Source organism: Strix aluco, chromosome 25 (assembly GCF_031877795.1).
Source record: "Strix aluco isolate bStrAlu1 chromosome 25, bStrAlu1.hap1, whole genome shotgun sequence".
NCBI lineage: Eukaryota > Metazoa > Chordata > Aves > Strigiformes > Strigidae > Strix > Strix aluco.
The window spans coordinates 8790803-8811335 of NC_133955.1; the positions used below are offsets into that span (position 1 = coordinate 8790803).

A 20533-nucleotide genomic window follows, 5' to 3' on the forward strand; every position below is an offset into this window, starting at 1 on the left:
CCCCGTGGCCCCGCCCCGCTCCCTCAGGACGCTCCCGGCGCGCCCCGAGCTGCCGCCCGTTGGCTCTCGCGGCCGTCACTCAGGCGCCAGCCCCGCCCCCTCCGCAGCGCGCACCCCGCTCCTCACAGTCGGTGTTTTACTGCGCAGCCCCGCGGCCCGAGCGCGCCCCCGCGGCCCACAGGGCCCGAGCCCGCAGGCCTAGTCCAGGTCTAGTCGTTTTTCAGGCCCTCGGCGATGAGGTTGAGCTCATAGCACCAGGTCTCGTAGCGGTAGGCCATGCGGATCTGAGCCACGTTTGTCTTCCGGATGTCGTTGCCTTGGGGCCCCTCTTCCAGGTAGTTCTCACCCAGGAACTTGGCCTTCTCCTGCCGGGGACAGGACAGCGGTACAGGCCGCGGACGGCGAAAGGGGCCGGGCTCCCTCTGGGCCTGGCACGGAGCCCGCCCGAGGGGCACGTACCTCATGGGACAGGCCGCACTGCAGGACGCTGTTCCGGGCAATTTCACACATGTCACAGGTGCTGAGCTTGAAGACCTGGGCAGCAATGGCGTACTCCTCCATCAGCGGCTCCTGCAGCCACAGGCTGTGTTAGCGGCCAGCGGCTTCTGCCGGCACAGCCCACGCTGCTCCAAGGGCTGTCCCAGAGGTGGCCCAGCGCCTGCTGGCTTCCTGGAAAAACGGGGCCCACGCAGCCCCAGCCCCAGGCTCGGACAGCAGGAGGGCGTCAGCTCGCACTGTACCTTGGTGTAATGAAACTGCATGGGGTCATCTGTAGAAAGGGAGACCATGAGGCCCTTCTGGTGGAAGTCTGGCAGAGGATTCTTTGCATACTCCAGGAAGAGGCTGTTGTTGCTGAGTGGGGACATAGCAATGGGGATTTGGGCAAGGAAGTACAGATACTGCAACACTGGGCTCTGCAGAGATAAGCAGAGTTGGCAGGTTAGGGATAAAGTCGCTGTGCCCTCGACTTCTCTAGAGTCACTCCTCAGGTCAGCCCAGTGCCCCAGCCAGGAAATCCTGCGCACAGAGCTCCTGTGTGCAAGAAAAGAGTTAGGCAAGCTAACAATCCTGGAGCACAAGAGGCCAAGCACATTCAAAGCTGTCTGATCTCAGAACTCAGCTGGCTCCAAGGATAACAGACATTTCCAGTGATAGGTCTGTGAGGCTGAACCCCTGAAATCTGAATATGTTTCTCAGCTACATCCCCAAACATGCCTGGAGAAACCCAGAGAATTGTGTGACATCTGGCTGAAGCCAGGCTGTGTCAGTCCAAAGCAGAGGCACAATTAACTGTCAGCTACAGTGGAGGCCAGCTGTGAACATGTTCTCCTCCTCTGCCATGCCTGAGCTGCTCTCTGGCAGACTACTCCACTTGCCTTCTTGAGGTTGAGACCGTGGGAGATATTATCTGCCGTCATGAAGGCTGCAAGCAGATGCGTGATGGCCCCGGCTTCCCCACAATGTGGACGAAAGAGGAAGGTGTTCATACCACGCTGCCTAGGCACATGGAAGGAGGACTCAGAGCAGGTAAGCAACAGGGTTAGGTGGCATCTCTGCAATCCCAAAGTTTTCACCCAGTCCCACACACTTCCTACCAAGGAGTGTTTGGGTTGCTCTGGGACACGAGGCTCCACACTAGACTGGTGGCAGACCAAGGAGGGCCCCACTTCTTCCACACCAGCAATCAAAGAGGCAGCCCCCCTTCTGCCAGCCCATAGCAAATCCCGGGCCTCACCTGCGTAGGTTGTTAAGCACCAGGATGTTGGCATACATATAGTACACATAGTAGGTGTAGGACGGGTTCTTTTCAGAAGTCCATTGCTCTGGCTTTGGGCTTTTAGTGCTGAACATGTGTCCACTATGCTTAGATTCATCATCCACGCTGTCGAAGCCAGTGATCTGCTTAGCAAGGTAACAGAAAAGCTGCATCTCAAAGCTCCCCACCTCATCGTGCCCAGGTGGGCTGGCTTGCCCTGCCCCACTGCAGCTTGCCACGGCCCAGCTGTAGCCTGTACCCCTGCCCCCCGCAAGAGCAGAGTCAGGAGCAAGGTTGCAGACCTTGCTCCTCACAAACCCCCAGGTTTTATCAAGGGCTAGAAATAAAGCTCACACCAAACCACTTCTCCAGGAGGAGAGTGGGCGGCATTTCCCACAGCAGCCAGCTCAGGGAGTCTGACCCCTCCCAGCACTTCTGGACACACACCCCTTTCCCAGAATGTGGCAGTAGGGCCACAAGCCCACTGATGACATTTTCCCCCATTTCTTGGGCACAAACAGGAATGTGAGTGCTCACCACATCCTGACAACATCATCAGGTGACACTCACGTGGCGTAGAAAAACACTGAGCTCTTTGTGGGCTCGAGGATTGACAGTTGCCTCAAACACAGGAACAAAGATATTTTCTAGCATCTTCCCAAAGTGTGGGAGGAAATTCTTAGACCTGAACACATCACTGTGGACAGAGACAGGCCTTAGCTGCTAGCAGAGGAACAATGGGGACTACTGTCCCCATAATCCCTTCAGGATAAAAGATGAGGTATAGTGCACTGTAAGGCACAGTGTTCTCAGACCCACAGCACATACTAAATCCTGGGTACTTGGATCATCCACTTCATGTTGGAGGAATAGACCCGATGTTCGCTGAACCAGCTGGCGAGCTTGGGCCACTCCTCAGCTGATCGCCCATAGATCGACAGGCGAGGCTCCGCGTGCTGGTACTTGGCATCCTCCAGATCGGAGCCAACCTCCTGCACACCAGGACAGACAGTTACACAGGGACCCTCCAGCCCCTGGGCACAGCAACACCGTGACTGAACTGCTCTCTCCTCCCCTGTATTCTCACCTTGATGATGGTAGCAAAGTATTCGCCACCGATAGCGTTCTCCGTCTTCAGGTAGAGGTCACGCAGCTCGCTGGCACCCACAGGGTTGTACTTGTCATTGAACTTGTCAAAGCGCTGAAATGTCTGCCGCCCCTGAAGTAGGGGGGATCAGGGGCAAATACTACACAGGCACACTGGGTCCAAGCATACCAGCTGAGCAGGGACTGGTCCCAGCAACCCAAAATGGGAAAGCCAGGAGCTGCTACATCCTGCCACAAACACTAACATGGCACAACACGTCACGGGTACACAGGGAGGGGAAAAGCCATGCCTACAGCAGAGGGTGAGAGTGACCCAAGCAGTCTTACATTGATGTCCCACCACTTACAGCATGGACATCCAGGGAATCCACTGTCAGGTCATAGGGGTGCAGATTGAGCTGCTGGAAAAGCTGTTTCAGGGTGAGCTGCTTCCCCTTGGCATCATAAACTACACGGTCAGCATCCAGACAGTATGATTTCTTGATGAAACGCAGAAGATGCTTCTGGTTCATGCAGGCTGCAGCATGGATGTGTGTGTCCACCTGACAAACCAGAGGGACAGCTATCCAGCTTCAAGTGGGGATGCTCGGGTACCATCCTGGGGGGGGTAGCAAACCCCTCAGGTGAGCCCAAGTTGTGTGGGAAGCGCAGCTCAGCCCAGCAGATGAAGACAATAGGCCTAGGCCAAGAGCAGCCCACTCAGCACCATCCCATTAGCATGAACAACGTAGGTGCCACAGGCCTTGACTCTACTATCCAGTTCTCCAGGAGGGGAAGGCACCAAGACAGTTCGTCTTCAGAGTCACTAGGGCTCTAAGCTTTGCCATTTACCTTCCGGCAGTTGTAGAAGTCCCGGTGGGGGTTGTTCTTCAGCTCTTTTATCTCCTCCATCTCATTTAGCATTTCATGCACTTGAAACTTGGATGAGAGGAACTTCAGGCGCCGATGAGCATAGGTCTTACTAGTGAAAGCAAAGGGCAGAACAGTGACTGGGCTCCGTACCCCTCAACACAGGGACACGGCCCGTCAGACACAGGGATGCACTTTCACCCGAGGTGGAGGAGCTCATGCTGGCCTGGCCTGCTTCCCTAAGGTGCTTCTCCTGGCTCTATTGCAGAGCTTCGAAGGAAGGCCTAGCCAGGGGTGAGCATACCTGCAGGGCACGTCTCCACCCCCTGAATGCTGACTTTGCTTAAGACCCCAGTCAAGATGGCTGACAAGGGCCAAGGAGCTTTGGCAGCCAGCAGGCTGCAGGCATGTCACCAGTGGGTTCCTCCCTCCGCCCAGGAAGAGGAGGGGGCACCCCTGGCTCTGCCCTGACCTCCCTCGGCCTGCTGAGGCAGGACCTGTTCAGCCGCACCCAGCAGTGCTGGGCTGTGCACTTACACAGGCCCCTGCGCGATCAGGGCCAAGAGGAAGTTCATGTCATCCATGAAACGCTCGAGGCTGGGGTAGGGCAGGTCCTTTGGCTCATTTCTGTCAGCTGCTGCCTTGTCTCCGTAGATGTAAACTACCCCATCCTTCATCTGGACATGGTATCCCAGGTCCTCGGCGAGAGTCCCAGTTTCAAAGGGATCCTGCCCATCCTTTGCTGGTGGGGTGAACACTGGACCAGAAGGAGAACGCCATGAGGCACAGGCTGCCGGCCCAAACCCCGCCATGCTGCTCCCCAGGCAGAGCGCAGGGACACTCCAGCCACTGTGACACTTGAAGAGGAGACCTGGGCAAGCGACTCCCCTGTGGAGCACTTCCACAACCCATTTCCAACCCCTGCCCACCCTGTGCTGAAGCCAGAGGGGAAAACCCTCCAGGTGCTTAAATGTACCTGGGCCGGTGTCACTCGCCCTCCAGACCTCGCCTTCGATGGCACGCAGGTACTGGGACGGGGTCCTGGGGAACCTCTGCAGAGACTGCTGCATGTACTTCTCCCGTATGCGCAGGGCACGGTACAGGCCTTTGCAGACAACTTCAAAATCTTCAACTGTCACCTGCAAGAGGGCTGTTGTTGAATGCAACCCCACAGCTGGAACCTAGCTGCCTGAGAGATACCCTGCTGCCCCAAGATGTAAGGAGGACAGTTTTGTTCACAGCAAGATACCCTCCCTCCCAGTGCTCTGCCCGAGCAGGGCGAAGAAGGGATGATAGGCAAAGTCCTAGACATGGCAAAGGGAAGTTCCTCACGCCAGAACCAACGAATTCCGGCTGCCATCCCCTCTTACATTCCTCACTGTAAACTGTAGTTGGCACTGAAATGGAAGCCAGGACTGGGCAAAACACTAAAAGCTATTTTTGGAGCCCAGGCTGAAACTGAAGCAGGACCAACAACATACACTGACCCGCAGTGTCAACAGTTTTTGATTTACTGCACAGACAAGTGTTCTGGGCAGTCAGGAGAGGTCAAACTGGAGCAGCATGGGACAATACCATGTGGCACTTGCAGCTAGCTACAGTTATGGCAGAAGGAATGTCCCTGCGCACAGAGGGACTCTCGGATTCCCGTAATCACTCCTCTGCTATGCAACTCCAAGCTGAGCAACCTGCTCCAGTCCAGGAGGGAGCAACCTGCCAGCAGTATCTCAGAAGCAGCACAGATGTAATAGGAGGCTGTGGAGGAGGAAAAGGGGGAATTAGCACAGGATGTAGCAGTCCTGGTCTGCTGGCTCTAGGTGACCCTGCCTGAGCAGGGGGGTTGGACCAGACGACCTCCACAGGTCCCTGCCAGCACCAGCCATTCTGGGATTCTGTGATGCACACAGATCTCAGACAGATACAGCCACGTGTGAGCAGGAGCAGGCTGCAACAGAACGGGTGTAGCCTCCCCTGCCATGCCCTCCCCTCCTCCCTGTCCAGAGAATCCCATGGAAGCACACCACACCCCACAGACTCCTGCTAAGGCATTCAGCTCCAGATCCTCCAGGGATGCAGCGGGGCACCATCAGCTGCTCATGAGACACAGGCTGAGCTGGAAGACACAGACTGTCCCCACTGGACCTGGTACAGACTCCTGTGACACCGGCACTACTGAGGGACAGGCAGGGACTAGATGAGGAGGCAGTCAGCACGGGGAAGGGTATAGCCATGCAAGCACCTACCCCAGAGGCATAATCCCCTGTGATCTGTACCCGCTGGAAGTCAGGCACAGTCTGGTATACGGGGGAGGTAGAGATGACCTCATCGATAGCGGACAGTCTGGTTATGGACTTCTGAGCCACAGGGACTGCCAACGCAACTGTCTTCATGCGGAGCAGGCGCTTCTTCCTGCCAGGGAGGAAAGCCTCAGGCAAACAGCCCCAACTCCATGGTCACATGCAGGTGCAGGGTCAGGGGCACCTGCCACAGCCGTGTTCCAACAATGCACAACATGAATCATCTCCCTGGTGCTTTCTGAGCACCTCAAACAGACACCAACGAGAGCGGAGGCCACAATACACATGGCAGCCACAGACTCTCAAGTGTGGTCTTTGGAAGTTGCACCTTTCCCGAGAAAGGTCTCCAAGTCTCCCTCTCCAACAGCTCTGTGGCCTTTGCTGTGCTAACACCCAGGGAACAGGCCAAGGGTGTCTTTCTGTCCAACAGCAGGAACAGCTGGAGAGAAAACCCTGAAGTACCTGACGGATGCCCTGGGATCACCAAGGATTTATCCCATGGGTGTGGTGAGCTGTTTTCACAGGCCTTGATTTATGTTCCCCCTGCTTTCTTCCAGCTCTGGCTGGGGATGTGCAGACAATGCTCCTCTCCTCTCCCCACCTGCCCTGGTTGTTGCTCACCGCTTTTCCGCTGTGGCAGAGCTCTCCTGAAGCATCATGTGCGCTCTCCTTTCCTGGCGTGAGATGGGGCAGATCTCTTCCACGTCAAAAGGAGAGATCTCTTGCCTGATCTCCTCATCTTTCACCTCAGAGGCAAAGATCTTCTCTGCAAAGGAGCGCATTGCCTCATCCACCTCTGCAAGGAGAAGGAGCAGAGTGCGGGGTCATGCAGGCACCTGGTTCCCAGCCACCCTAATAGGCAGGTGCCCCTTGCAGTCAGCTCAATGCTCCGCTGTTTTTCTTATGACACCTGCACCTTCATGCTGCCCAGAAGACTCTGAGCAACCTCCAGAATTTGCAACAAGCTTACAGAGCCTGGGCCACACATAGTGGGCTGGAGACATACCTAAACACACCCAGTACCCCAGGAAAGGTAAATACAACCCACAGTCCAAGAGCAGTGCAAAAAGGCCCAGAAAGATGCAAGTCCTTGGGAAGGGCACTTATGAGAGCACGCACTGGGGGGAAGAGGGGAGGATTGGCAGAGCCCTCACAGCTCGAGGGAGCCCAAGACCCACTTGCTCCACAAGGCATCCAGTCAGGATGAAGACAGAGGTGGAGATGGCCAGAGCTGGCAGCCCAAGCGCTTAGTTCCCACCATCACAGTGCACCTGAAGAGCTCCTTGTGTGGGACTAGGCCCCTCTCAGCCCACCACATGCAGGATGCTGCAAAGGTGCCAGCTAATACAGCCCTACGAAAGGTGCCACCAACACAAGCTTGGCTGGAGCTTTATGAAGCAGGAGAACGAAGGTTAAAAGCCCTTCCACTGCCAATAAAATACCATAGAACGAGAACCCGAGGGCTCTTCTGGCAACGTCTCCCAGAAGCGCACATTTGCATGGCAGCACACGGCCACTAATCGAGCAGGTTTTGCCAGCAGTTGGCAGCTCAGCATGAAGAGTAGTGAGGATCGATGCTGAAAGATGGACCACAGCACTGACACATCAGACAGGACACAGGTCAGCAGATGGGGACCAAAGCAGAAAGGACTGACATTCATGGCAGAAATGTGCCAGACCTACGAGAGATTTTCAGTAATGAACCTAGCCGTTCTTCTTCTCACAGGGTGTTGGGGGATCAAAACAGTTTATTCCTGTAGCCCTGAATTTGCAGTTCCAAGGTCCTAGCTATGGGCTAGTGGGGGAGGGCCTAACATAGGGGCTTCCTTTCCCTGCTGTTACACGGTAAGGCAAAAGGGTTTGTGCTGAGCTACAAACACATGGGAAAGTTCTGGCACTAGGTCCATTTCTCAGCAGTGCAATGCCACAAAACCAGGATTTCAATAACAAAAGCTGCTTGCTGTTGTAAAGTTACTACATCATCAGTGGGCCCCAACACGCTTCTTACAAGATAAAATGCCTTTTTTTGCACTATCCCATTATTGCCCACTGTTAGGGAAACTGGGATGACACATGTCTCAGAAAGAAATGTTTTCTGCTGACACAAGGCCTCAGCAAACATGAAGTAGGAAGAAGTGGGCAGGGGCACCATACTGTGGACTTCAACCTGAATAAAGGAGGTGAAGCATTGGATCTGTCCCCTCATGGATCAAATCCACTATGAGCAGGATGCATTCAAAAGAAGTTACTTTAGGCGGGATCTCTATTAAAAAAAAAAAAAAAAAAAGGAAAAAAAAACAACCCCAAGAAACCATCAAAGGTGTGAATAGGTGCAAGTGAAATTTCAAAATGTTTCATTTCCTGCCACAGAGGAAAGAACTCCACTAAAAAGAAGCTTATCTCCTAAGCAGGAGCTCGGGGGGGGCTAGGACAATATTTAACAAATAGCAGCTTCGTATATCAACGGACCAAAAAGCTGGAACCATTCCATGAAACAATGGAAGGGCACAGCTGGCACTGCTGAGAAATAGCATCGTCTCGAACTGCTGATCACCATGATCATGTAACTGCTGTTTGTTTCCAGTGATCGTGTCAAGGCAGTAACACAGCAGAGCACGTAAGAAGCCTAGCAATACTCACCTCTGTCTTCTGCTGTTTGAGATAAAACAGAAACAAAATAAAACCAGATGTGATCATCAGCCCTTCAAAATCTAAGCCTTTTCACCTAATCATCACATCAGTGATTAAAAAGGGATTATGGGATTAATAAAGTATAATTTTAGCCAAAGCCTTCCACTTACAAAAGAAAGAACAGTACTTGTCACTTTGCACAATATAAAGATGCAAGTTCAGTGTCGACTGTTCCACAATCCAGCCTCGGTGGGGCACAAATTAATGAACCACGTTGCAGATGCCATCCAACCTGAGGCTTTTTGGCAGAGCTTCTGCCTTACAACAGTCTCTGGGTTTCCCTGCAGCTGTCCAAGGGGAGCAGCATCTTCTAGAACCTAGATCATCTCAGTCAACACTACAAGCACTAGCAGATACCTAGTCATCTAATAAGACTGAGCTTTCTTGGGAGGTCTCTCCCTACACCTGTGTCCGGGCACAGGGATGCAGAAGAGCACAGGAACAACTTAAGAGGGCAGAACAGTGTTCTCCTGCCTGCACAAGAAAGCAAATATTTTAGTGACTCAGCGCACCAGAGCTACTTTGCTATTTTTCGTCCCTGACTTGCCATCCTTTGTGAAGATCAGGATGGATGGTCATTTCAGAGGTGCTAAGTTTCATCCTCCTGCCACCTATGGTCACACCTCCATTTATTCACTAACAGGATCAGACAGCTGAGACAATGCAGGTCCACCATGCAGTTCCACTCCTGGTCATGCAGTGTGGCATCAACATTTTGGGGGTGCAACTCACACCCTTGCTATCTGACCCAGAAAATTCAGGCTGGAGCTCTAGCATTACAAGTCACCAGCTGCTGACTTCCCCAAATCCAGCCTGCAGAACACACTCTCCTGGCATTCAAACTCCCCGTATTCATTTGCAAACTAAGCATCCCAGAAATGCCTGGTTTGACCTTTCATCTGTTCAGTGGATGAAAATTACACTCATGAAGGTCAACAAACTCCACTGATGTTGCAGGGCCAGGCTTTTATACTAGCCTCGCCTACTAGGTCACACCATGCAGCACTGCAATTCTAAATGTGCTCTTATCAGAACTGTCTGGTGCCGATATACTTCAGGGCTCTGTAATGGCAGTCACATGTGCCCCTGTACTGTTCTGCAAAGCCTGGCTGGCCCTACTCCTGCTGCCCCGTTTATGTTCCACATCCCCTCAGGACTGCAGCACCACACATCATCTGAGCTTAGCGAGGCTGACCGGAGACTCCTGAAATCCCTCTGACCCCTTCCACAGTGATTTAATGGTACCGCTACAAGGCACGTTTACAGGATACATTACACCGCAGGAGGGACAATATTTTTCTTCAATACGAGCATAACAAGACTTAAACAACAATATTTCTTTGCTGCACTATCCCAGAATGTCTTCAAGCAGGAAGAAAAACACTCAAAGCCTCTAGCGAGGTCCCCTGGACTGCAAAGGTACCATACCATCAAGATCTCAGAGGCTGCAGGCTAACAAGCCTGCCCCGTGGCTCCTCCTCTCGCCACCTGCTTCAGACCTACCTGGAACTCTCACCCGCGACATCTTTGCAGCAAGTTCTCAGAGCCTCAAGTAACACCCTACTGTAACAGAGCACAAGTAGCTGACTGACTGCACGACAGCCTAGCACTAATGTTACCGCTTTCCCTTCCCTGTAATTGGACTCTCCCACTCTAAAAGGAGAACGGAGATCAACTGTAAGACTATTTAAGGTGCAGCCACAAGCCCTTGCACTGAAACAGGTGAAACCAGGGCTCAAATTTAATACTTTTTTTTAAGTTAGGTTTTCATTTTACCTTAGAGAGTTTCACCTGTTGTCTGGCCAGATTGCTACTTCCCAGGACAGTTGCACCTTTCTAAAGTGGACTCTGGAAGTTAGTCTTTTGAGAAAGACCCAACCTGATGTGTTCTGTGCTGAACCAATGCTTTAAAGGAAATCCCTAAGGCACAGGGCTGATCAGAACAGGAGCTGTGGATAGGTACAAATGAAGTGCTCTCACCAACCAGTGTGTTATTCAGAGAAGATTTTTCCTGAGAGGGGTCTACTTAAAAGACTGTATTTTAGGAACAGGAGTTGCACAGATGTCTTCACATCTTCCCAGCTGAATCAGACAGAGAGTTCAAGGAGCAATATTTTGTTCCCGAGCTTTTCAGGGACTTCCTTTATAAAACTTTGTATTATAATAGTAAGGTGATAATCAGTTCTGTATGTGGTGAGCCATAGCTTAGAGACCAGCCCTTAGTACAATCTGAGGTGTGGCATGAGGCTCCTCCCTTAAGCTACACACAGTGGTTTGGGTCTGGCCGAGCAGGGCAGTTTGGGAAGTACCACTTGGCTTGTTTTAAGTCCTTCTAGCGTACAGGCACTGTGGGTTGTACCCAGTCCTTTAGGGTCGCCTCAAACCTACTTCAGATCTCACACATGAAGTTGGAAAACAGCTCCCATCTGAAGAAAATGGCCAGAATTTGTAGTGCCCTCTATGTTGCCAGGGTAACTCTGAGCTTCTGACTCAGCTTCCTGGTGGGAAGCAGTAAGCTTGAACAGGTCAGAAGGATACAATAGTTCTGATGTGAAACAGCCTTTTCCTGTTTGTTTATACTTCACTTCTCGATGGAGTTGAAAAATGGCACTGAAATCAGGACGAGTCAAGCAAAGCATTCGGGCTGTGGTCAGCCCAGTCTTGCTGCTGATTTAAAAGGTGACTTTGGTCATAACACTGAAAGGAACAGAAAAGCTAGCACCCCTGGAAAAGACAACACTGTTTGGAATTGCATGCGTGTATAAGGGCTTCCTGTGCTGTGTTTTGTAGGAACAGCTATGAAAAGGCCTTGTCCAGGAAGGCAGCTGGAGTAAGTCTTCTTGCATAACATAGAGCTAGAAATAACATGTCATAGATTTTGTCCATGAGTGCATGGGAAGCTTGTGGCACAACTAATCAGTGAAGTCAGATAAGCTGAGACCTGGCACTGCATCTCCAGTTGAGATAATCCCCAGAGCATCCAGAAACTCTCTGAAAGATCACTATTTGATGTGCACAACTTCAAAACACGCTGGGTTACAATTAAGAAATTCTCTGAAATTCAGGAAGGTTTAGCTGCACTTCCCAGATATTCCCCAAGAATTTCAATTGTTTCCTCCCCACGGCATGCAGAGGTGTAGCCAACAGGGCAAAGCTGGGCTGTTGTTAGTCTTGATCTCTAATATCTGGTCTCCTCTCATGCTAACAGCAGCCTTCAGTTCCTGAATTATTCCTGTTCTTACTCATTCCCCAGTTTGTGAGTCCCCAGACCACATTATTGTTTAACTATTTCATTTAAGGTTAATAAAAACTGACTCCTGCTTTGCTCTTGCAGAGGATCTATATCTGCCCCTAACCTTTCTGGATATATCAAGATCTTGGGATTCACATATGAAACCAAAAATAACCTTTAGGGTGCAGAGGTTATCTTCCTCAAGAGGTCTCTTGATCCCCTGGCTTTTTAAATCACAGGGTCAACTTAGCTGGGTTCATGGTAGAAATATGAGTAAAGCTTGGGTATGCTGTGCTAAAGTTAGATCTACAGCCTCTTTAAACTGAAGTACTGAATACAGAACAATCCACCTTCCCACTCTCAGCTGGAAAGTGAGTGATTCACACCCGGAGGCTTCAGAGTGGCTCTAAACCCCCACAGTTATCTCTGAGCTGCCTTCGATCCACCTAGGTCTAGTCAAAAGAAAATGGCCAAACCTGCCGGAAATTTGGCAGCTTCAAATATTTAGCGGGATCCTCCTCTAGCTTGCCTAGCAGAGCAGCCGTATCGTAGGGGTAGCTGTCCAAGTAGAAGCCTAGGAGCAAGTTCTGCTAGAAAATGGTTTCAATTCCTGAAGACAAGTATTAACAGAGAGGGGGTGATGTGGACACGCCCAGGGCAGTCACAGATGTGCTGTGCCTTTGACCGACAGCACCTTGCACTAAGAGCCGCAGCAAGTTCTTCTCTCCCCACGCTGCTCTTACCCTACACAGACTCCTCAAGGGCTGTTTACATCAGCCTCTGCTCCAGCGTGCAACAAAAGTCAGTAAGTCCTTAAGGCATGAACTAGTTTCTAGGAACAGATTGCTACAGATAACAGTCATACTGGAGGAAAGCTTTCCTAATAAGCCAAGAAAACTCTTGCTTTTAAGCACCCATCTGTACTCATATTCTGAATCTCTTCTTTTGGAACAGTGCAAGGAGTTTTATACCCCTGTTACTAGGAGTCTATTCTTAAATTCCTTGCACGGATAGGACTCTGGGTTCCAGAGGTCTGACACAACATCTTAGGAGGAACACTCTTACTGTGTGGTCCAACACAATCTGTGTTACTGCAGGAGGAATGCCAACCGGGAAGTATTTTAGAGAACTGAATTAAGCAACTTAAAAGCCTAACACAGAGCATGATTTGGACACAGCAATAACTTTATAGCTGATTTCAGTCTTTGTGAAGTACAGACATTTCCCCTCCCCCTTTTTTGACTCAGCAAGCATCCTTTCCAAGGGCAAAGTCAGCATTATGAGGGACCCCACTGCAGAGACTCAACACTAATGAAAGATGCATGACACAACACAGATTGGTGACACCATTAAAACTGGACTCTGGAACAAGCCTCTGGTATGTCTCAAAGCTACTCTCACTGCTTATTTATGCTATAGTGAACATAGATGATACAGCTTTCGTGCCACATTACAGAAGTGACATCTGAGTAAATCTAGATCCCACGGAGAAAGCAGCATCGTGATAGGCCTCCTGTAAGCCAGTTGTGGATCCCGTGCCCAGATCACTACCACAAAAGAAACAACCAAAGAATTCAAAGTTTATTCTTTAAAAAAAGTTATGTAAGAAGCAAAATAATTTACTTCAGTTCAAACCAAACGAGATGCATTATTGAAAGCAAGTAATTATACAAAGTAACAACAAATTAGCCCTTGGATAAAAAGTCCAGATCCCAACAGTTCCCTACCATCCTGGAGGTTACACACACACAGTCACTCAAGGCTTGGGGAGTAAAGGAGGACCACATATAGGGTCAGAATGTCACTCAAACTTCTGCTACTCTCCTTCCCCCCCCCGTAGGCCTGACGCTGCTTGAAATCCAATTCTAGGTCATTGAACTGCACTAAAAGTTACGATGGCTTAAGCATCACGGTTACCATCCAAAATCCTACTGATGACAGTAAGAACAAAATTTGAGCACTGGTGTCTGAACATGACCATGGAGTGCGGACACCAACAGTAACATGCCACAGAATTACACTGTCTTGTTAGACAGCTGTTCTCAGTCCATAACAACAGAAACATTTCTTTCAGTTATTGGCACTTGTAATTTTTGAACAAGAGCTTCACCTTTTTTCTATATTTTACCTCAAAGTTGTTTATGTCTGTTCTTCCCAGTCAGGATAGTAGAGTTAGCTTGGCACTAACATGGTGTTGTGCTGTTAATTCTAAATAACATCATTTGGATTAAATCTACAAAACCACCTTTTCCAGGGACCCGTCTTGTGCAAAAACTTCTGTGCTTATCTTCTAAATAACTTTCCCAAAAGTTCTTGGGGTTTTGTCCTTTCAGTTCTCTCTCAGTTGCCACCAAAATCAGGGTTCTCTTATACAGACAGTTGGAAACAAAATACATCCATTTACTTCAGACTCATCACTAGTAAAACACCCCGATTTTGTACGACTCACTAGATTTGTAACTAAAATAATGCAGATGGAAGGACCACCTGTGCAGATCAGTTCTGCAGCATCTGAAAAGCTGATGCACCCCCCTCTAAGGTTCCAAAGGTGAAATACACACCGACCCATCCTTACCAGGTCTTCTTCCCTTTCCAGATTTTGTATCGCCCAAGAGAAAGGGAACACCAAAGAGAAAGTAGATGCATTTGCCAGTTCCCATACAATTCTGAGAATTCACAGCTTCTGGAGTTACAGCTTGTACATTTTTAATGACAATCAGAACACGCCATGCAATGTAGAGAATTATTATGATGAACCTCCATCCAAAAGAATTTTCCATACTTGCCCACACAACCTTCAAACTGCAAATGCCACCTGCAAAAGGTTCCCCACAGGCAGCTGCAGTCGTGCTCTGAACTCTGCAATCCTAAACCCCCAGGTTTCCTAAATAATCAAAAAAGACCCAGATGATGAGATCTCACCCTTCAAACATATTGCAAACTCCACACTGCTGTCCTTCCAAAATGCCGAGTCTACATGACCAGATGTGTATCCCAAAAGTTACCATTTTCCATGAGTACTTTTATTAAGTGAACAACAGTGTGTCACACATCTCTTTAGAAGTGGACAATCATCTCCTGCCTCAGAGAATGCTTTCATAAATAACTTCTCTTCTTGCACCAAATAAAAGAAAATCACTGCTTGCTGATTACAGACACGCCAGAATCCAGTGATGGTAACTCTGTTACGTTTAATTTGTAGGCATGAGGTCATCTTCAAACAAACTCCACTCGAGTCACAGCCAATGCTATCCATAGTGCTGCCCACCACTTTGTATGTTGCTGGAAAAAACATTTTATGTAAAAATATTGTGTTTTTATCAGTGTCACATCAGTCAAGGGTAAAATAATTGCAAAAAGTACTTATAAGGATTATCACAGATAAAGAAAACGTGATGCAGATTGACCCTCTTCATTCCAAGAAGAGATTTAAGAATGTAAGTAGTGAAGGAAGCAATATTAAAAGAAACAATTTCTTCTTTCAGTATTTACTGATTTCTAATTTCCATTTGAAATTGAGAACTCCAAATTAAGAGGTATGAATCTGACACCAACAAACTGAAATTAAGCCTTTTGCAATTTCTCTGCTCACGCTGGTTTGGCACTGACTGGCTGAAGGCTCACTGCTCTTCATCAGACAGCAGCTGGGAATTCAGCTCTGCAGTGGGTGCCCTGTCTGACCACATAACAGGACCCAGGAGCAGCAGCACAAGAACTAGGGAAGGACGCAGCATTCCAAGGAACACTGGTAGGTTTTGCAACAGTGACCACACTTGTACATCCCAGTTACCTGAGAGGACAATGTTTTGTTCCAGGAAGAACTCACACAGCTTATGCAGTGATTCTCTCGTGCTCTGAGGCTGTTAGAACAGGCCCAGGATTCCCATCAGTCTATCACACACCTTCCACGTGGTCAGCGCTGAACTCACCGCCTTTCGCAAGGATGCTGCGGTCAGAAGCCAGCTCGGTTTTGTTACGGCTCGCTGCCTTCTCCCCTCAGTCTGGGCGTACTAAATCCATGACAACTACACCAAATACAGTCAACCTGAAATCCCACACTCCCTCCCCAACAAGGAGACTCTCCAACTGCGCTTTACAAAGAGACATTCTGAAGAGACCATGGTTACAGTCTGGTGGTAAGAAAATAATTCAGAATAAAATAATTTTCAAGTTACAGACAGAGCTGAGTAACAGCTGTCCAAACTAACTAACCTCCAGTTACTAGATTAACTATTGAGAAGCTGCCCATAAATGCTGGCAGTTAATGTTAAAAACGAACAGCTGACTAATTTGGTCCAACTTGGAAGAGATGCGAATGTTGCAGAAAAACAATACAGAATATAAACAGTTCCACCTACAAAGAAAGTAAAAACAGATGCAGTGTGTCCCCCTCCCAAGTTCAAGAGTCTTGCAAGTGCCTGCTGGATCTTCCAGCCTACAAATTCCTGGTTTAGTATCCTGTCAGGCAGAGATCACCCACACAAGACTTGCCTGCTTAAGACAATGAGCTCCCAAGAAATCCCAGTCCTTGGGGTTTTCCTTAACCCAAGGGAACAGGGGACAACTTCAAATCTTCTTAGCAAACAGGCACTTAAGTTAGGAAAGATATCTCCTTTTTATTACAGAAAATGAGGGATCAGTTAAGTGGTACTCCTGGAACAAAGGAGATGTTGCAAATACGCTGTAGGGGTGCACAGAGGGCAGACACCAATCTGATGGGCGGTGGGAGCGCTCATGGTGGCAGCACCTGCCATGCCACGAGTAGTGCGGCTCCTGTGACAGCACTGCAAATCAGGATCCAGCAGAGAGGGGACAAACACCACTTCTAGCTTTTACTCTAGAGGTAAAGTGTCATCTTTTTCACAGCATTTAGTCTGTATAGTTCACTTTTCTCGTGACTGGTTTTCTTCTTGAACAAACCCAGATAAAACAGTGAGAAAAGAATCCCAGTACATCAAGAGACGCAACTGCTCCATTAGCTGAGGAAGGAGGTAGACGCCATAGGTGTTCTCTTCAGATGGAGCACAGAAAAGGACCTTGTGCTAATTAACTGGTACCAAGATTCTGCTCACTGGCACCAAAATACTGCAGGGCATCAGCACGAGACGCAATACAGTAGCATCGAGACTTGTCCAGCAGTTACATCTGAACCACGTGTCCTTGGCATCTGGAACAGAAAGGCATCGCTAATTAGGGGCTGTCCAGCTTTGTGATGGGCGTGCAGGGCAACTCCTGAACTGGTCTGCCTGTTTTTACAGTGATGAGCAACATCTTTTAGGTAACTGTTGAAAAGAATTTCACTCAGTTGGGGAACTCATAAATTTAATTACTCGCATTATTTTATTTGGTTAATCTTCAAACCGTGCATATTCCAGAGGAACACGCTCAAGATAAGCTGCGCAGGAGTCAATCGATCATCAGCAAGTGGCGACTGCAGAATTGTGCACGCTCCTCTTTCTAGTTCAGGTGTTTCTTGTGTACAAGACAGAAATTACACATTCTCCAAACAGTCAAAATGGTTTCCCAAAGGAAGGAGACACTGACAAGAACGATACAGAAAAATCACACAATTATCAGTTCAGTGGAAATCCACAGGCTACGGCCAAAAGGTTGCTGTGAATAGATTTTCCTTTTCTTAAGCTTTGCTATCTACTTAGAGGGGAAAAAAAAATTATAGGAGTGATTAACTGTAGGCTCTAAATCTCTGGGTATCAGTGGGTTGTATAATAGGGAAAAAACCCACCTACAGCAGCTAGTATTTCTAAACCATGCTTATCCACAACTGAAAGACATGCAGACAAGAAGCCAATGAAAAACTTAAATTACAGCTCACCTTATCACATCACAACGCAAGACAATCCCATACAGCCTTGATTCCCATCTTCACTGCTGTTGAGCTTTTTCATCCGGTACTGCCGGATCTCTCTCACCAGTGTGTAAAAAGCATCTTCCACACCCTGAATGCAAATGACCCAGGTAAAGCATTTTCTTTCCTGAAGCTTTTGAGATCACTGTTCTTTCCATCACAGAATCCCTTAACATGTTTGAAAGACATATTTCTACAGGAAGAGTGGTAGCCAACTGATCCCGTAGTTCATAAGAGGAAGAAACTAGCACTTATGTCCAGAAATCTCCACTGACACCCTTAACTCCTCCTCTGAGGCAAACATCCAGGGTAACAGCCATTAAAGGAAACAAGCCAAATTGTAACTATAGAGATTCCATGCAGGAAACAAGCTCCTTCTTGACTAATCACCTCTGGTTTAGAATTCTTATGAATTTTCTGGCTACTGCTTAATAATTGCACCTTTTGGGCTTCATTTCACACTGCTGTAAGGCAGAACAGAGGCTGACTGGAGAGAGCCACATGTTCAATGCGACTCTGAAGAACTCTATTAGTCCAGTCTGTGGAATTCTTTCTGTAAATATGATCTTATAATTGGCCTTCGTTAAGAAGCCAAGAAAACCGAACAGGTCTGGCATGACCGCACAGTCTGACCACTTCTCGGCAAGAGCAGATGAAGCTGCTCCTCTTGCCAACACAACCCCCTTGAAAGAAAGTCAATACAAGTTTGAAGTGATCTGTGTACTGGCCTATCCCAGGGGAAAGAACAGAACTCTTCCAAGCTAGCAGTGAGTGGGGAAATCAAAAGCTAAAAATTGCAAATGGATTAAAAAATGCTTACTCTTGTAGATAAGAAAAAAAAATACACTGGAAAGTGTTAGACCATCCTGCCTTTAGCACACAGGAAGAAGTCAGACCAAGAATGGAAGCATCTTACCTGTCTTGTCTTAGCAGATGTCTCTATGAAGGGGATTCCATAGCTTTTTGCTAATTCTTGAGCCTGTTTTGTGTCTACTGTTCTTGTGGGCAAATCACACTTATTCCCAACTAGCACCATTGGCACATCATCTGAATCTTTCACTCTCTTGATCTGCTCTCTTTAAAAAGACAAATAAAAAAGAGTTAGGAACTATCTTCTAAACTCAAAAGCTGTTTTAGTTCAGCATTCAAACAACCTTGTGCTAAAAGACCATATATATTAAAGCAGGACAGGACCTCAGGGGTTCTAGCCCTCAGCAGTATGTCTCCTAACTTCACATGCTCCATCTCCTGGTCCATGTGTAACTCTGCTCTGATGCGTGTTTGCCTTTGTACCCATTTTCTTAAAGATCACGTTCTGTACACTCTAGATATCATCTGATTAACACAACCACCCAGATAACTGTCCTGCTCTCAACCGACTAACAATGTATTGACACAGAGCACAGATAAGCTTGAAATCTCTCTGAAAGAACTGGGAGATTTATTATTTGTCTATTATTTAGTCTCCACTGGGTCTAACTGCAAATGGGTCTGATGTCTTTTCCAGTCTTCCCTCCCTGTGGTAAAGACCCAGATCATACCTGTAAAGGTTAATGTCAGCAAACGATTTACTGTTGTTAATGGCAAAAACACAGAGGAATCCTTCCCCAGTTCTCATGTACTGATCCCGCATGGCACTATACTCCTCCTGCCCCGCCGTGTCCAGGATGTCTAACAAGCACGTCTCTCCATCAATGACAACCTGCTTTCTATACGAATCCTGCAAAACGCACAAGTGAATTTTAGATTAGAGAAAAACATTGTACTAGTTTTTTTCCACCTCAGGCGTTGTTAAGGAAAACTAAAAATAGTAATAAAAAAAGAGTAAGATCCAGAGGAGGTTTTCCAGCCCCACCCTCCAATGAAAAAATACCAGTATCTAAAACTGTGAACATTTAAAACGTTACTCTAAGCCCCCTCAAACTTTCTTACAAAAAAGAAAAATCCTATTCTTTGTAAGAAATTCCCCAGCTGGTAGACAGAAAAGAAATGTTATAAATACCATGGCTACCACACGATGACTGGACTCTAAATGCACAAGAGGCGGCGACTTCGCCCCTTGCCGTTGCCGGCTGCCTGCACTCTGCTGCGGGGAGCCAGCAGGAGAATATCCGGGCAATCCTGGACAGTTTTCCCGGGATTTCTTACCCCGGGCGGGCTGATCTCGCACCCGGCTCTCCGAGCCCGAGCCAGCAGCAGCCGCCCGCCCCGCCGGGCCGCGGCTCACCTCGATGGTGGGGTCGTACTCGTCCACGAAGTGGTTCTGAATGAGCTGGATGGTCAGCGCGCTCTTCCCGACGCCGCCGGCTCCCACCACCACCAGCTTGTACTCGGTCATCGCCCCCCCCGCGTCCCCGGGCGGAGCGCGGCGCCGCCCGCCGCCGCCGGCCCCTCCCGCGAACGCGGAACACCCCGCCCGGCGCCTTCCGGCTTCCGGCCCCGGCGCCGCGTCATCACCCGCCGCCGGAAGCGCCGCCGCGCCCCCGCCGCTTCCGGACACGTGACGCACCCCGCAAATGAAGACGCGGCCGCCGGGAAGCTTTTTTCAAAATCAGTAAAACTTTATTCTATTTCCATTCTTTGCCATTAACAGAAAAAATTGGAGAAAGCAATGTTTGTTTTACAAAGATAATGCATCTCCCAGAGAAGAAAACCCTAAATTGAGAATAGAGGTAACATGAAAAAAAAAAAACCCAAAAAACAAAACACAGTACTGCCCTCTATTCAAAGAAAGA

General features: G+C 48.8%; 2 protein-coding genes across 4 annotated transcripts; both read right to left on the reverse strand.

The window, feature by feature from the left end:
* Positions 1-119: 119 nt before the first annotated feature.
* On the reverse strand, positions 120-10240 carry AMPD1 (adenosine monophosphate deaminase 1). The gene is made up of 15 exons (XM_074850361.1): positions 10204-10240; positions 6631-6805; positions 5956-6121; positions 4689-4851; positions 4250-4469; positions 3695-3824; positions 3211-3405; positions 2844-2975; positions 2585-2748; positions 2327-2453; positions 1736-1899; positions 1377-1497; positions 741-914; positions 460-570; positions 120-365 (listed from the first exon to the last, which is right to left on the reverse strand). The coding sequence occupies exons 1-15, from the start codon at positions 10223-10225 to the stop codon at positions 210-212; spliced, it is 2220 nt and encodes a 739-aa protein (XP_074706462.1). The 5' UTR covers positions 10226-10240; the 3' UTR covers positions 120-209.
* Positions 10241-13028: 2788 nt separating this feature from the next.
* NRAS (NRAS proto-oncogene, GTPase) lies at positions 13029-20223 on the reverse strand. Of its 3 annotated transcripts, none has more exons than XM_074850350.1 (5): positions 20026-20223; positions 19340-19518; positions 18715-18874; positions 17766-17889; positions 13029-13479 (listed from the first exon to the last, which is right to left on the reverse strand). In XM_074850350.1, the coding sequence occupies exons 1-4, from the start codon at positions 20134-20136 to the stop codon at positions 17770-17772; spliced, it is 570 nt and encodes a 189-aa protein (XP_074706451.1). In that variant the 5' UTR covers positions 20137-20223; the 3' UTR covers positions 13029-13479; positions 17766-17769. The 3 variants fall into 3 exon arrangements, with proteins under 3 accessions (XP_074706451.1, XP_074706449.1, XP_074706450.1); XM_074850348.1 differs by lacking the exon at positions 13029-13479 and adding an exon at positions 13501-17099; XM_074850349.1 differs by lacking the exon at positions 13029-13479 and adding an exon at positions 17250-17471.
* Between the last annotated feature and the right edge of the window lie 310 nt (positions 20224-20533).

Bases quoted from the DNA above. Each gene is read 5' to 3' on its own strand.
- AMPD1 (XM_074850361.1), bottom strand. From the start codon at position 10,225: ATGTCGCGGGTGAGAGTTCCAG. The intron at 6,122-6,630 runs GTGAGCAACAAC...CCTCCCTGGCAG, and splicing joins TCTGCCACAGCGGAAAAGCG to GAAGAAGCGCCTGCTCCGCA. The intron at 2,749-2,843 runs GTGAGAATACAG...CCTGGTGTGCAG, and splicing joins ACTTTGCTACCATCATCAAG to GAGGTTGGCTCCGATCTGGA.
- NRAS (XM_074850350.1), bottom strand. From the start codon at position 20,136: ATGACCGAGTACAAGCTGGTGGTGGTGGGAGCCGGCGGCGTCGGGAAG. The intron at 19,519-20,025 runs GTGAGCCGCGGC...TGCGTTTTGCAG, and splicing joins AGTACGACCCCACCATCGAG to GATTCGTATAGAAAGCAGGT. The intron at 17,890-18,714 runs GTAAGATGCTTC...ATTTGCATTCAG, and splicing joins CATCTGCTAAGACAAGACAG to GGTGTGGAAGATGCTTTTTA.